Source organism: Myotis davidii, unplaced genomic scaffold, assembly GCF_000327345.1.
Source record: "Myotis davidii unplaced genomic scaffold, ASM32734v1 scaffold217, whole genome shotgun sequence".
Taxonomy (NCBI): Eukaryota; Metazoa; Chordata; class Mammalia; order Chiroptera; family Vespertilionidae; genus Myotis; species Myotis davidii.
The window spans coordinates 7,202,182-7,216,656 of NW_006290034.1; the positions used below are offsets into that span (position 1 = coordinate 7,202,182).

General features: G+C 54.4%; 2 protein-coding genes across 2 annotated transcripts in view; one reads left to right on the forward strand and one right to left on the reverse strand.

Annotated features, from left to right (window-relative positions):
- Positions 1-12,723, reverse strand: part of RHOC (ras homolog family member C) — a 29,367-nt gene extending 16,644 nt beyond the window's left edge. The window contains exons 1-2 of the mRNA XM_006763016.2: positions 12,719-12,723; positions 3,504-3,509 (exon numbers count right to left, since the gene is read on the reverse strand). The gene's annotated coding sequence lies outside the window, so the exon portion shown is untranslated. The remainder of the gene's footprint in view (positions 1-3,503; positions 3,510-12,718) is intronic.
- Positions 648-6,313, forward strand: FAM19A3 (family with sequence similarity 19 (chemokine (C-C motif)-like), member A3). The gene is made up of 5 exons (XM_006763019.2): positions 648-1,062; positions 2,234-2,349; positions 2,982-3,131; positions 3,970-4,094; positions 5,635-6,313. Exons 2-5 carry the CDS (start codon positions 2,235-2,237, stop codon positions 5,644-5,646), a joined length of 402 nt encoding a protein of 133 aa, XP_006763082.1. The 5' UTR covers positions 648-1,062; position 2,234; the 3' UTR covers positions 5,647-6,313.
- Positions 12,724-14,475: the final 1,752 nt, after the last annotated feature.

Genomic DNA, 14,475 nt, shown 5'->3' on the forward strand with positions numbered 1-14,475 from the left:
ATTCCACAAAGGAGGCATGAACATACAATGGAGTCAAGGCAGCCTCTTCAGTAAATGGTGTTGGAAAATTGGACAGATGCATGCAAAAAAATGAAACTAGAACACCAACTTACAACATACACAAAAATCCATGGGAGAGAGAGGACAGTTGGGTTGGCAGTGTGGCAGCTCAGGGAGAAATGGGATGCGGACTCCCTGGGAGAAGAGGAAGCTGCATTTGTAATGATGAAAGGGAAGGTTCTTGATGGGACCTGGAGAGGAGGTGTGCTCTCAGAGGAGAGGTCCCCCTAGAAGGTGGGGCGCCCTCTGCCCACAGAGCACCCGTTCCCCAGGGTCTCAGCACCACTGCGCCCTCTGCCCCCTGGGTCTTCTCTGGGCTCTCACTCGGGGGACCCAGGACGCAGAGGTGTGGGTTCTTCCCAGCCGCATCCTCCTGCCTGCCTTCGTCCACCTCCCTTTGGAGGCTGAGGGAGGCCTTAGGAAGAAACGGAGACGCTGTTGGGGCTGGAGCCTCTGAGGCTCAGAGAGCTGGGGGACCACCCCCCGCCCCCCGTCTCGCCCCCTGGAGTGGGAATGGGGGTGAGGGTGTCAGAGCTGAGCCATCTCGGGTGAGTCCAGGAAGCAGGTGTGAGGGGGTAGGAGGTGGCAGCAAAGAGGATTCGGGACCTTGGGGTCTGTCCCACGTGCCCCTTTGAGCAGCATCCTGTCGGATTCTCCTCCCTCCCAAGGCCAGACAGGTGACAGACAGCATTGGTTCTTAGACGCCTCCTACCATCAGCCCAGCTTCCCCCCTGGACAGAGAAACTCCCTCAGCTACTCTTCTGAGGCTCAGCACCCTACACGTTCCCACAGCCTGCAAGGGCCCCTGCAGATTCCCAGGGCACAGGGCAGACTGGCATCTGGGACTCTGCTTCAGTGCTCAGCCCACCCCGTTTCACCCTCAGAAGGGCCAGGGGCTCCCTCGGTCCCTTGCAGCCCCTGAAGCATCTTTCCTACTCGTCCGGGTAGAGTGAGCCTGAGGCCAGTGGATGAACACACAGAAGCTGAAAGCGCCCAGTAAAGGTGAGTTAGGAGGTCATTGAAGGTGGGGGATGGGGTGTAGGGAGACCCAGCACCCTACAAGGGAGCAGCCAGGTCCTGGATTGGGTTTGGCTCTGTGGTTCCCGGCTCTGTGGCTCTGTTTCCCTGGGATTCTCTCCATTTCTAGCCCATCTTCTGGGGTGGATTTGGGAGGCCCGAACCATTGAGGATGGAGGAGGAGAAGGAAAGGGGAGGGGAGCAGAAGCAAGGGGGTGCAGTGGGAATGGGGCAGGCTTCTGGGCTCCCCGGCTGTGCCACCCACATGCTGCCTGGCCTTGGGCAGGTCATTTGACTTGTATTAGCCTCCGTTTCATGTCTTCCTTTTTAAATTTAAATTTGTTTAAATTGAATTGCTAGGTTCAAAACCCAACATGTAACAGGGACAGGGACAAAAATAAGTCTCTCTCTACCTTTCTGTCTCCCAGCCAACCAGTTCCCCTTCTTGGTGACAACCAACGTTATCAGGTTGTTTTGAACGTTTTCAGAGCTAGCTTATGCCTATTTGAACCACACATATACTCCCTCCCTTTTACACATTTTATACACACCGTCCTGCACTTTGCTCTCCCGTCCCCACTTTATGGTGGATTATCGTTAGAGATCTTTACAGGCCTGGCACATAAAGTGTTTACCCATTCCTTTCCCCAGCTGCCTGGATGGGGCTGCATTTGTACAATGCTCCCCGAACCATTTAGCCAGTCCTTGATTGATGACTGTTTAGTGTGTATCTAGGCTTCTTGAGTATCAGTTTGCTCATCTGTAAAATAGGTACAAGTAATTTGACTCTGTAGGACAGCTGTGGAGGATTCAAGACCCTGTTTGGGACGTGCCTGGGTCAAATGCTCCAAAACTGGGAGTCAGCATTATTGTTCCTCCCATGTCACAGCCCTCCCTGGGACCCTGTCTGGTTCACCCTTCAAGGCCCCTCCTAACTGTCACCCCCACAAATCGTTCTAGCAGGACAGTCTCCCTTGCTGCTCCCTTTCCAGCTAGGAAAGCACTCCCTGCTTTCTACAGTGAGTTTGTGCCAAGCTGGGTGATGCCTGGGGACGAGGTGTGCACCCTACCCACCTCCTAGTGCACATGTGAGAGGCACTGGGGCTGGGGTTGCTTGTGCCTGGAGTCGGAGCAAGGTGTGCGCTTCTCTCTGCAGGATGCGTGAGGGGGCCGCGCGGAACTGGAGCACGGGCTGCTGGCTGCGGGCACTCTGCCTGGTCTGGCTGTGGACCCTCCTGGCCTCGGCTTCCTTGCAGCCTCCAACTCCCACAGGTTTGGGGGAGGTGGTGGGACTGGGGAGACGTTTCCCAGGATACTGGAGAGCTGGACACCACCCCACCCCGTTCTACAGCAGGCAGATCTCCTCTGAGGTTGAGTAAAGCCCACAGATTCTAGGGGTTCTGGCTCCTCCTCTGTTCTTCACCCAAGAAACCATGTTCCCCCCCCCCCCCCTTCTGCTGTCCTGGCCGGAAAACGTAGGCAGTGCCATTCTCACCTTCCCCTTCAGGCCAGAAGGTGTTCTGCAGGGAGAGAGGCCCCTGGTGGGGGCTTAAGTCTAGCCTCCTGGCCTAATTCTGTGGTTTTCCTTCTGGGATGGTAAAGCCTGTGTAAGCGGATGATCCTTGCCACACATTGTCAGCCCCAGGCCCTTGCCCTCCTGCAGGAAGCCGGGAGGTGTGGTTGGCGTGGGACTTCATCTTCTGCCCAAGGCCATGAGTGGGATGAGTGTGGCCTCACTAGGGAAGCAGGAAGGACAGGAGCACGGAGGCAGCAGGGAGGGTTCCTCCATTTCCTCCTCCCCTGAGCTGGGAGGAGGGGTGGAGGAGTGCCCAGGTGTGGGGGGGTTCGGGAGAGCAGGGTCACAGGCCTGAGCTGGCCCCCTGATCCTCTGCTGGTCCCTCCAGTCCCCGTGAAGCAAGGCACTTGCGAGGTGACGGCCTCTCACCGCTGCTGCAACCGGAACCGCATCGAGGAGCGCTCCCAGACCGTCAAGTGCTCCTGCTCCTCCGGCCAGGTGGCTGGCACCACGCGGGCAAAGCCCTCCTGCGTGGACGGTGAGTGGGAGGCCGGACTGGCGGGAGGGCCTGATGGGAGAGATAAGAAGGTCTGTCTTTTCGGCCTCGCCATCTGCTGGGGATACAATTTCCTACTCATCTCAGGGTTTCCATGTCAGCTCTCAGATGATGGGGCAACCTCTGGGGGCGGGCAGACGTGACCATCCCATTTCATAGAAGAGAAACCTCCCTCCGGCTGGCACCCACTGCCTGGCACACACAGACGCGCCCCCTCACACGGATCCTCTCACCGCCCGTTAGACTCATCGCCTCATGCTCACTCCTGCATTCTTGGCCTCCTTCCCAGGCCTCCTCCACATGGACCTCTGCCCCCTCTCACATGGACACGTGGGAGCCCCTCATCTGCACATTCCTTCACTCCTGGCCTATTCCCTTCCCCAGGCCCCACCCATGCTCAGTTTCTCACGCTCGAGTGGCAACACTATAAACATGCCCACCTGCTTGTGGACGCCTGCTCTGTGGACCCCTCTGAACGGCTCGCACACTTGCTCACATACACCAAGGGGCGTGTTGGGACTGAGCCTCTCTGCTAATGGCCTGGTGGCTCAGCTTGAGGGTTTTTCTTCGACACGCACCCCCTGCCTTCTCCCCACACTGTCTTTGGTGAGATGCCGGGGTCAGAGGGTTGAGGTTGACACGGTTGTGTGCCCGGGCCTTTCTGGGCAGCCTGAGTAGGGGAAAGACAGGGAACTGCAGGGCTCAAGCCAGCGGTGTGTGCAGGTGGGCACGTCATCCCATACAGAACCCCGCCCCCCGCCCTGACCGCACGCTGTACTCCCGGAGAGCTTAGCGCGCCCCCATTGCTCTGCTCCCACAGCCTCCATCGTCCTGCAGAGGTGGTGGTGCCAGATGGAGCCCTGCCTGCCGGGGGAGGAGTGCAAGGTGCTGCCGGACCTGTCGGGGTGGAGCTGCAGCCGGGGACACAAGGTCAAAACCACCAAGGTACCCACCCGTGGATGCTTCACCCCCTCCCGCTCCCCTTCCACCTGGGAGGGAAAAGGGGGCGCAGGAGCCCTGGGAGATGTCAGTGTCCTAAGGAGGGACCTGCAAACCATGTGGGCACAGCCCCAGACAGCCCCCCAGGTCTGTCTTGACTCTGGGGTTTGGAGCCAGGGCCCCTGTCCTTCTGAGCAAACTTCCTGATGCGTCATCTGCCTTGGTTGCCTCCTCTGCCTGGAGCGAGTTTGCCACCTGGAAAATGGCAGGTCCGCAGGAACAAAGCAGAGAGTTGAGGCAATTATCTAGATAATTCAGAGGGGACGTTGCTGTAGCCACTCTGCCTGGCCACCCCTGCCGCAGACCCCGCCGCACACTCCCAGGATTCCCAGCTCCCCATGGCTCACACCTGCCTTCCTCTAGCCCAGCGGTTCTCAACCTGTGGGTCGCGACCCCTTTGGTGGTCGAACGACCCTTTCACAGGGGTCGCCTAAGACCATCCTGCATATCAGATATTTACATTACAATTCATAACAGTAGCAACATGACAGTTATGAAGTAGCAACGAAAATAATTTTATGGTTGGGTCACAACATGAGGAACTGTATTTAAAGGGCCAGAAGGTTGAGAACAACTGCTAGCCTAATTGCCTTGCGGGGCTGTGACCCGGGAGAATTCATGGTTCACAGAGCAAGCGGTAATGAAGATGTTATCAGACTCGTGAGCAAGTCCATGTGGGTCACGGTAAACCAGTCCGTAGCTCTGTCATCGCCATTTGTACAAATGATGGTACCATGGGGCAAGCCAGAATTCTGTCTCTGCCTTCCCCGGTCACTCCCACACACAGCAAACAAACAAACAAACAAACACACACACAGGAGGGAAGGCTGCCTTCAGGGTTCCGAATGAGCAACATTTTCAGAGCACAGAACAGAGGGAGCTACAGCCTCCATATAAAGAAGAGCTCCCCATCTCCAGGCAGGCAAGGAGACAGCCATTCTGAGAATATTCAAGACCAGAAGACAGGGACGCCCTCCCCACAGAGCTGGTAACATTGTCACTATATCTTTTTTTAAATCCTCACCCAAGGATATGTTTTTTAAATTGATTTTAGAGAGAGAAGAAGGAAGAGAGAGAGAAAAAAACAAGCAAAAAACATGGATGTGAGAAAGAAGCCTCGATCGGTTGCCTCCCATCCATATCTTCCCTGGGGATGGAACCCCCAAGCTGGGTCTGTGACCTGACTGGGAATTGACCTCTCAACCTTTTTTGGTGTGTGGGACAATGCTCCAACCAACGAAGCCACCAGGCCCAGCCTGTCACATCCTAAGGTTGTGTTTGTAGGGCTGCGGATCTCTGTACCTGCAATTTCGGTAACTAATCGGAAGCTCCCTGTGTGGTAAGAGGAGCCTCACTTACGTTTGCACGGGCCACCCCGCCATGCTTTCCCAGGCTGGGAAGGGGCGGCAGCAATGACCCGCATGACCTGCATATCCTGGGAGTGTTCGTTCCCTTCTCTAACCTTCTCTCCTCACTTGCTCTCTAGGTGACACGGTAGTTCTTGGGGTCATGGCCTCGGCAGAACAGCTTGACTGAGCCGTGGACGGAAGCATGGTATCCAGTTATCAGCCGGCAAGTCTGGAGGTTCGCTTACCTGGACACACGTCCCAGGTCAAAGGCCACACCCCCTTTCCCAGGGGCGTTTCAGTTGAGCTGCTCAGCGGATATGGACAAACCTCCAGCCACAGACCTAGTGTTGCGCTGGGCTCTCCGGGTCACGATACAATACCTGCCCTCAAGGCGTGTCCAGTCAAGTCGGAGAACTGACGAAAGACGCTTTAGATCATAAGCATGTGGTAGCAGACTGTGGCTTCTGGGCCATACGCTGTGGGCATGTTGGGGGTGTGGGACTGAGACTCCCACAGCTCTGCAGCCACTGCCTGGTCACAGGGCACAAAGACAAGAGGTCACATTGACCACCCACCGCTTCTCTCCCTCACATGGGTCCAAATCCCCAGTGCACTGCTAACGTGTTGAAGGAAGACACGTGTCCCTCTGCAGACTGGCTGCACAGCCTTTGCCTGGGACTGGCTTGACTTGCGGAAGAGACGCAGAGATGAAGCCAAACTTTCCAGCGGAGCTTCTGCAGACATGGGGCCCAGTTTGGGCTGTTGGTTGTTGGGCTAGGGATGGACCGGACCTTCAGATCACTGCCGTCCAAACACCTCGAGTTTTTGCTTGTTTGAACAGGTGAGGAAACAGTCCCAGAGGGGTGAAGTGACTTGCCCAAGGTCTCACAGCTTGGGCCTCCAACTCTCTGACTACTGACCTTTTCACTTGGCCTGGATATGGGATTCCCACTGGCCTTCTATGTTGCTTCTTTTTTTTTTTCCAGAGAGTAAGGGCGAGAGAGAGAGAGAAACATCAATGATGGGAGAGAATCATTGATCGGCTGCCTCCTGCACATCTACTGGGGATTGAGCCTGCAGCCCAGGCATGTGTCCTTTACGGGAATCGAACCCGGGACCACTCAGCCCTCAGGTTGACGCTCTAGCCACTGAGCCAAGCCGGCTAGGACCCATGTTGCTTTTATCTCTGGAAGAGGAACCTTCAAAGACCTGGCTGGACAGCAGCAACATTTCTCTCGGGAAATGCTGCAGCAGTAATTTTTTTACCGAGGTCACTGCTCTCCTCCCTGAAATGATCCAGATTGCCGACACACCTGGATGTGGGGCCACTGGATCCCCACTCTGCCCTCGGGCCCCATGACAGCCCAGAGGCACCGAGCCCAGCTACAGCTGCGGCACTGAGCTGGCAGCCCTGCTGCCCACTCTGACCCATCTCTTCCAGAATCCTTAGGCTGTACCTCTCGGGCGCTAAGAGAGGGTCTGGGTGGGGTCCAGGCTGGTCAGCCCTTCAAAGGTCCTGCTGGGCTGGGTGGAACCTTTGCCCAGGGTTCCCGGGTAGACACACAGGCTTCAGGGACTGAGAGCCGGGCGACTTGGGTAGCTCATCAGTAAGACAATTCCAGGCTCAGCTGGGATGACTGGGATGCAGAGTGTGGGGGGCCTGGAGAGGAGGGGTGTCAGTACCCGCGGAGAGGGGTGGACAGTGCTGAATTCTGACCCTCAGGCGATGGATTGGGCTTGAGTTTCAGTCCCTGCCTGCTTCTCTCCCTCCCTCCCTCCACCCTGTGCAGTAGGACTAAGACTGCTCATCCCACTCCAGGGTTTATGTTCTTGTTTTTAGTTTGTTTTGTTTGGGGTAATGGGATGAACAATGATACCAGCTTCTCACTAGACTGTACATATCAGAATTCTGACGACTGAAGCGACTAAAGCTCTGCGCACAGTCGTCACGTCACGGGTGAAGTGGTCAAGGGGTAGGTCAAAGGTCATCACCTTCAAGGCTGGGGAGTGGATCAGGGTTAGCAAACTTTCTGGAAAGGCCCAGGTGATAACTATTTTAGGCTTCACAGGCCACAAAAAGTCTCTTTGGTATATTTTCCTTTGGTGTTTCTTTATTTGTTTTGTTTTTTAAAAAAGAACTTTTTAAAACGTAAAAACTATTCTTGGCCTGAGGGCTGTGCAGAACCAGGCCCCAGGCTGTTTTTGGAAGGTTGCCAGCCCCAGCGGACCTGTGCAGGCGGGCCAGCTCTCATCTCCGCAGCCTAGGTCTTCTGCCCAGGCTCCTGGCCTGCCTCCCGTGCAGCCGCAACCTGAGCAGGAGGTCTGGGTCGGGTTTTGTTTTCCTTCTAATGCTTCCTGAGAGGTCGGGGAGTGAATTATTTAGGCTACAAATGAGACAGCTTTAGCAGAGTCGGACAGGAAGAGCCTGCCCTCCCGGAGGCCAGGGTGTGGGCTTCTCCACGCCCCACCCCTGAGACTGTGCCTGGGAGGGAGGGAGCGGGCTCCGGCCCTGTGCCCATCTGCTGTGTCCACAAGCTGCTGGGCTTTGAGCTAACGGGAAGCCCCATCCCAGCCCTTCTGCACCCCCCTCCCCCCCACAGACCCCCTGCAAATGACACAGGCTTCATTAATGTGGGGTAGGGACTGGTTGGGCGGGGGGTTGGGGGGGTGAACTTTACTGGTGACATTTACCAAAGTCATGAACTCAGTGAACATTATAATTTGCTGATTAAAATTTTAATGCTTGTCTTAAGGTCAGAAAACACCAGAGAATGTCAAACACTGGATGCAGAGAAGTTGACAGAAATAGGAGAGTTGGGGAGTGGCAAGCCAGGGCTGCTGTAGTTGAGGGGGGTGGTCAGGCTGCCTGGGGATGGGACACGTGCTCCTGAGGGAGCTGAGTGGGGTGTCCAGGTGTGGGGAGGTAGGAAGAGCTTGGACTTCAGAGGGAGGCTGGCCTGGGCTAGCATCTCGCAGTGTGGCCTGGGGCACAAGGACCCTGCCTGGTACAGAATTAGTGTCATGGATTGAGAGCAAAGTGTGTAACCTCTTCTCGTGCAGCAGGCACGCAGGAAACAGCTATTGCTGTGGCGTGTCTGTGATTGCTGGGCTGAGTGGGGGCACAGACCTGCATGTGAGGGTTTGGAGCAGAATCTGTGTCGTGGCTGAGGGGTAGGGAAATGCCTAGGGTGGGAGGGTGAGTGTGGGGCGCGCGGCTGTGTGTCGCTGGAGCTATGAGCGTCTGGGAGGCCATGACCTCTCTGTAGGTGAGGTTGTCCGCAGGCTCCGTCCTTCTTGTAGAGGCCTCCAGACAAGCACGGGAGGAAACCAGAGGGGCCTCCTCCAGGGTCGTCTGGGACGGGGCACCCCTTCCTCTGCAGCAGCAGCAGCAGCTTGCAGGCCCCGACTCCGTATTCCAGACATTGCTTCCGTGCCTTCTGTCCCCGGTGACTCGTTAAAAGACTTCAAAGGAGAAACTTCAGACTGGAGACCTCGCTTGCCATCCACATTTTTTAACATTGAAGATATAACCGTACAGAACGTGTCTGTGAATGGTAATTAGCCCCTTGAGAGGCAGAACAAAGAGGAGAGAAGAGAGAGACAGTGAGCGGGAGAGGGCCGTTGAAATGCTGCCTGGATAGCAGGGGGAGGGGCGCTACGCCGGGAATTCTGCAAAATAACCTCAAGGATACACAGGCCCCATGAAGGCGATAGAGTAACAAGGACAAGACCTGATCTCAGAGAGGAGTAAGTAGGGAGAGAGAGGGAGCCGGTGTGGGAATTTTCCTTCTCGGAGGTAAATGAAGTGGCTGGGGTGCCCCCTGCACAGAGTCAGCAGAGACCAAGATGGGGTACGATAGGCACCGGAAGTATGGGGTGTGGCCCGAGGCTGGTGGTGCAGGCTCCCACCCCTGATCTTTCTTCCTGGCAAGCACTCACCCCAGCCACTTGCATCTGAATTCCTATTTTAATAAGAAGCACAAAAATGCATCTTTATTCAGTGCCAGGTCCATTTGTAAATACTGCCTTATTTCATTCTAACAAGATCCATATGAAGTAAGTACTTAGGAAATATCTCCGCTTTATAGATAAGGAGATTGGACGTCAAAGGTCACATCCAGGTCTGTCTCCTGACAGTGGACCAAGCTGCTTCTATGGCTTGGGTATTGCAAGTTTAGTTTGTTGTTTTCGAATGATTTCAATTTCCATTTTCCCTCCTGATCACCATGTAAATACATGCTCACTGAAGGGCATTTTAAATATACAGTTACAGAGAAGAATAGAAAAATAATGTCTAATTTGTAGTGATCTCTCTTTATATTTTCTTCATGGCTTTGATAATTATTGTAATGAGATGCCCTCTTAGGAATTCTTTCAACTCTAAGAAACAGACAATGTGGCTACCAACACGGAGAAAAGAGGTGTTTAAAAAATAGGTTTATTTTTCTTGTCTATCAGGATCTCTGGAAGTGGGCCGGTGCCTCTGTTAATTTAGGCCCAGCAATGGATTGACACCTTGAAATGCTCTTAGCTTTTGCCTCATGGTTACAAAATGGCCTCTGCAGCTCCGAAAATCACAGCCAGGTTCCAGGCAGTGAGAAGAGAACACGCTTTCCCAGAGGCTCCTGCCAGACTTTGGTTTGCAACGCCTGGGCCATAACTGAGTCACAAAGCAACTCGTATCTTTAAGGGAGGCTAGGGGGAAAAAAATGTGTTTCTCCACACTCTCTATTTGAAGTGGATTCGGGCCCCAGAGAGGAACTAAAACGCAAGCCTCTTTTCCAGGGTGGGGCATTCATGCTTGCTTTGGTTTCAGAGGTGTGGGTGAGGCAGAAAGATACAGCTTCGGCCCTGTGAAACAGCCCTCTGAAATTTGCACACCAACCCTCTTCCGGGAGGAGAGCCATTAGATTCACGCGAGCCTCGCTATGGACACCCCCATCGTCAGGGCCTCCTTAAGGGCATGCACACCAGGTGCCTCCTGTTCCAGACCTGTGGGTCCCAGGGATGCCCTGTGACTCGAGGCTTTGCCTCACTCTCCCTCCACCTTGCCCGGGTTTGATGCTGCCTCCTCCCTGGTCCTGAAGGGCACGAGGAAGTCACACCTGCCTGTCACGTGCGTTGTCTGTCCAGCGCTAGGCTTCCGTTCTCCTGGGATTGCCATTGCCTGAGTGCTGCTTCCCCTCCACTCCCAGCCTCATGCTTTGGGGAGCGCTGCCCAGCTCCTGCAGAACCACACGGGCCCAGCCAGATGTGACCGGTCCAGAGGCCAGCATCCCCTGCATGTCATACACTTGAATTGGCTCTTGATGGACAAGTAATAGCTGATGTTTACTGAGCACTGTTCTAAGCATTTTAGTGATACTGACTTCATCCTTCCCCCAATCGGATGGATTATACACTGTTACAAGTCTAAGTTGCAGATGAAGTTTCAGCGACATGTTCAAGTTTACTCAGCCAGAAAGCAGCAGAACCAGGATTCAAACCAAGGTAATCTGGGGTCCCCTCCGCCCATTCCCCTTATCAAGTTTCAAACAGGCACAAAGGCAGGCAGAAGAGCATAATGAATTCCCACACACTCATCACCTAAATTTAATAGCTGTTAACATTTTGCCACAATTGCTGCATCTTTTGTGTGTGTGTGTGTGTGTAAAATCTCGAATAGATAAGGACTTTAAAAAATAACATTGCCAGCCCTAGCTGGTTTGGCTCAGTGGATGGAGCTTCAGCCTGCGGACTGAAGGGTCCGGGTTCGATTCGGGCAAAGGGCACATGCCCGGGTTGCAGGCTCCATCCCCAGTGGGGGGGGTGTGCTGGAGGCAGCCGATCAATGATTCTCTCTCATCACTGATGTTTCTATCTCTCTCTCCCTCTCCCTTCCTCTCTGAAATCAATAAAGAAATCTATTTTTAAAAAATAACATTGCCAGTAGCATAATCGCACTCAACTAAATTAACAGTAATTTCTCCATATCATCCACTGCTCAGTCCATGTTCAATTTGTTCTGATTGTATAAAACATGTTTTTTTACAGTTCTTTTATGCAAATGAGGATCCCAAGTTTACATATTGCATTTGGTTGATACATCTCCTAAGTCTCTTTTAATCGGTAACATCCCCCTTCCTTTTTTTTGGTTTTTTCTCAAAAAGCCATTAATTTGTGGAAGCAGCACCGTCATTCCGCGTGCTGGAGCTGACTGTATGCTGCTGGCGTGGCTAATGTGGTTAATGTGTGACTCTACTGTAAACCAGCACTTGGATCTGGAGTGGTGATTCCTGTAGAGGTGCTGCTGGTGCTTCTCTGTTGCCCCAGGCGCTCATGTCTGTGTGCCAACATTGGCATCCCGCTGCCCGAGGACTTTAGTTGCACCGTGAAGTGCACGTACCTGGGCTCTGGGCGAGTTGGGAATGCAGGAGAATCGATGTCCACAGAGGCAGCCCTCAACCAGCGGGCCAGGAGCCGGTGGGGAAAGGCCCAGCCTCCTCCTGCTTCTGTTGGGGTGACCGACATTTATCCTCCCCTGCCCACGTTCTCCAGGGAGGTGCAGTTGTGTTGCCACAATGCACCCGTCTCGCTCTCCCGTCCCCTACTGGCATTTTCTGGGGTCACCTCCCAAATAGAGCACCTCCCCCAGGAGTCCCAGTCTCAGGATCTGCTTCTAGGGTTACACAAACCGAGACAGATGCTGCTTCACATTGTTTTGAATGAACACCTCAGATGCACTCGCCGTGTTCCAGGCACAGTGCCGGGTGCTGGCAACACAGAGAACACCTCGCTGGGTGCCTGCCCTCGAGGCGCTCACACTCACATGGAAAAGCACGGTCTAGAGTAGTTAGAACCCAGCGGGTTCGGCGCTCACGTGTTCACCTCCACTTTACACTTTTCATCTCCATTTCACAAACTGAAGGGGCGGTTTGCCACGCCCGGTAGGTGACATGACCAGGACACCCGTTCAGGCCTGTGTGACTCTGCATAGCATATTTTTTTCTCCTTTGGGTGACCAGATGTTCCTGTCTATTTCATCTCCTGGTGCTGAAGTCTTCTCCATTGCTGATGTTGCCGACTTCGTCATGAGCTCATTCTGTCTCACCCGGACCATTGAAATGTCCTCCTCACTGGCCTCCTGGCCTTGCTGCCTCCAATGCGGCTTCGATGCTGCCCAGGCGAGCTCGGAAAGCGAGAAGCAGGCCGTGCGTTCCCGCCCAGCGGGATGAGAGCCACGCTGCTCGGCCAAGACGCTGAGGCTTTTCATGGCCTGACCCTGGCCTACTGTTCTGGCCTCATCATCGAAGGCACATCCCACCTCCAAACTTCAGCGAGTCCAGGGCCACTAAATCCCTTCAGGTCCCCAAACTGACATCGGACAAGTTTCTGAACTACACTGGGCCTCACCTGCAAGAGGGAGGTAACAATAAAACTACTCACAGAGCCCTTGTGAGCATTCAGCGGAAGATTGTATACGCTGTGAAGCCCTTAGGATCCTGCCTGGCATGTTCGCACACCCAACAAACGTTGTTGACTTTAACGTTGTTAATGTTGGGATGCCTTCTTCCCCTTTTGCTTCCCAAGCTCTACTTCAAGACATCGCCAGTAGAATAGGCCATGGCCTCCGTGTGTCCCCACTGTGCAGAGGTTGACAACATTCTGTTCACTCATCAGTTAACCTGTCTGTCTCCCCCCTGAACCGTAAGGCCCTGATTACAAAGACTGTGTCTCATTGATCTTGTTTCCTAGAACTGAGCACAGTGCTGGTTCCTGGTGCCTAGTTATCGTCTGGCAGGTGGATGAATGAATGAGTGAATGAATGGCCAAGGGAACCACCGTCTCTCCCAACCTTGGCCTGGGATCCTCCCACTGCTCCTGGGTACGTGTGCCTCTTACTCCTGGTCAAGAGGTTGCTAATCTCTTGTCATCCCTGCTCCCCAACAGGCGCTCCCCCCCACTGCCCACCCCCCTCCCCTAACATCTGGCTCTGCCTGACGAAGGGCAGGATTACTGATGCCTCTCATACAGCGCGGACAGTGAGAGCCCACCCACAGCTGTTTGGGTTTTATCAGAGGCTTTGGTGAGCCACGCCTGGAGAGGGTATTTCCAGATGGGATATTCAGACGGGCAGCAGCCTACCCACGGGTTTGTTTGGCCTCCTCTGTCTCTATTTATTTCCAGGCATGAAGGCAGCAGATGGGAGCCAGTTGAGGGAGCCGGCATGACAAAGGGGTCCAAGGACGCATTCTTTCCTCTCAGAGCAGATTATTCGTGTCTGGGAAAGGCGGAGCCAAGCTGCACTGCAGGCCTGCAGGCAGTGAAGGGCTTCCTGTGAATAACGAATAATCGCATTAATAGGACCAGAGCCTTCCAAACTCAGTTGCCTGTTCTCTCCAACTCGGCTGCGTGGGGGCTATTGCTGGGTGCTCAGGGCCACTGCTCCCCGCCTCCCCCACCTTCTGAGGCCCACCTGGCTTCCTTATTCTGACTCTGACCCTAGGGATTGGCCTAAGGGTTGTCTCTGTGGAAAGACAATGGCTTGGAGTCAGGATGGGACCTTAGTGTAGGTCCTGGCACCCCCATGATCTGCTGTGACTTTGAGCAAGTCATCACTCTTTTCTAGGCCTCAGTTTCCTAATTTATACAGTGGGACCCACAGTCTCAGCCGGGTGCCCCTCCCGTGGCTGCTGTGAGGGGGAATGTGATTGTGAAAATTACCTGTTTACTGGTCTGATCCTCCCACTCCATGCTCCACGGATCAGCGGCCTCCCGCATGCCCCATCCTGGGGACCTAGCCCGCCACCCGGGCATGTGTTCTGACCGGGAATCGAACCGTGAACTCCTGGTTCATAGGTCGAAGCTCGACCACTGAGCCAGGCTGGCCAGGCATCATTATCTTATTTAATCTTATACCAATTGCTGACAAGAACAGGTGAAGTGGGAAAACCAAGATCCTGGTGGGGGAGGGACGGTCCCAGGTACACACCATGGGA

Bases quoted from the DNA above. Each gene is read 5' to 3' on its own strand.
- FAM19A3 (XM_006763019.2), top strand. From the start codon at position 2,235: ATGCGTGAGGGGGCCGCGCGGAACTGGAGCACGGGCTGCTGGCTGCGG. The intron at 2,350-2,981 runs GTTTGGGGGAGG...TGGTCCCTCCAG, and splicing joins GCAGCCTCCAACTCCCACAG to TCCCCGTGAAGCAAGGCACT. The intron at 3,132-3,969 runs GTGAGTGGGAGG...CTGCTCCCACAG, and splicing joins AAAGCCCTCCTGCGTGGACG to CCTCCATCGTCCTGCAGAGG.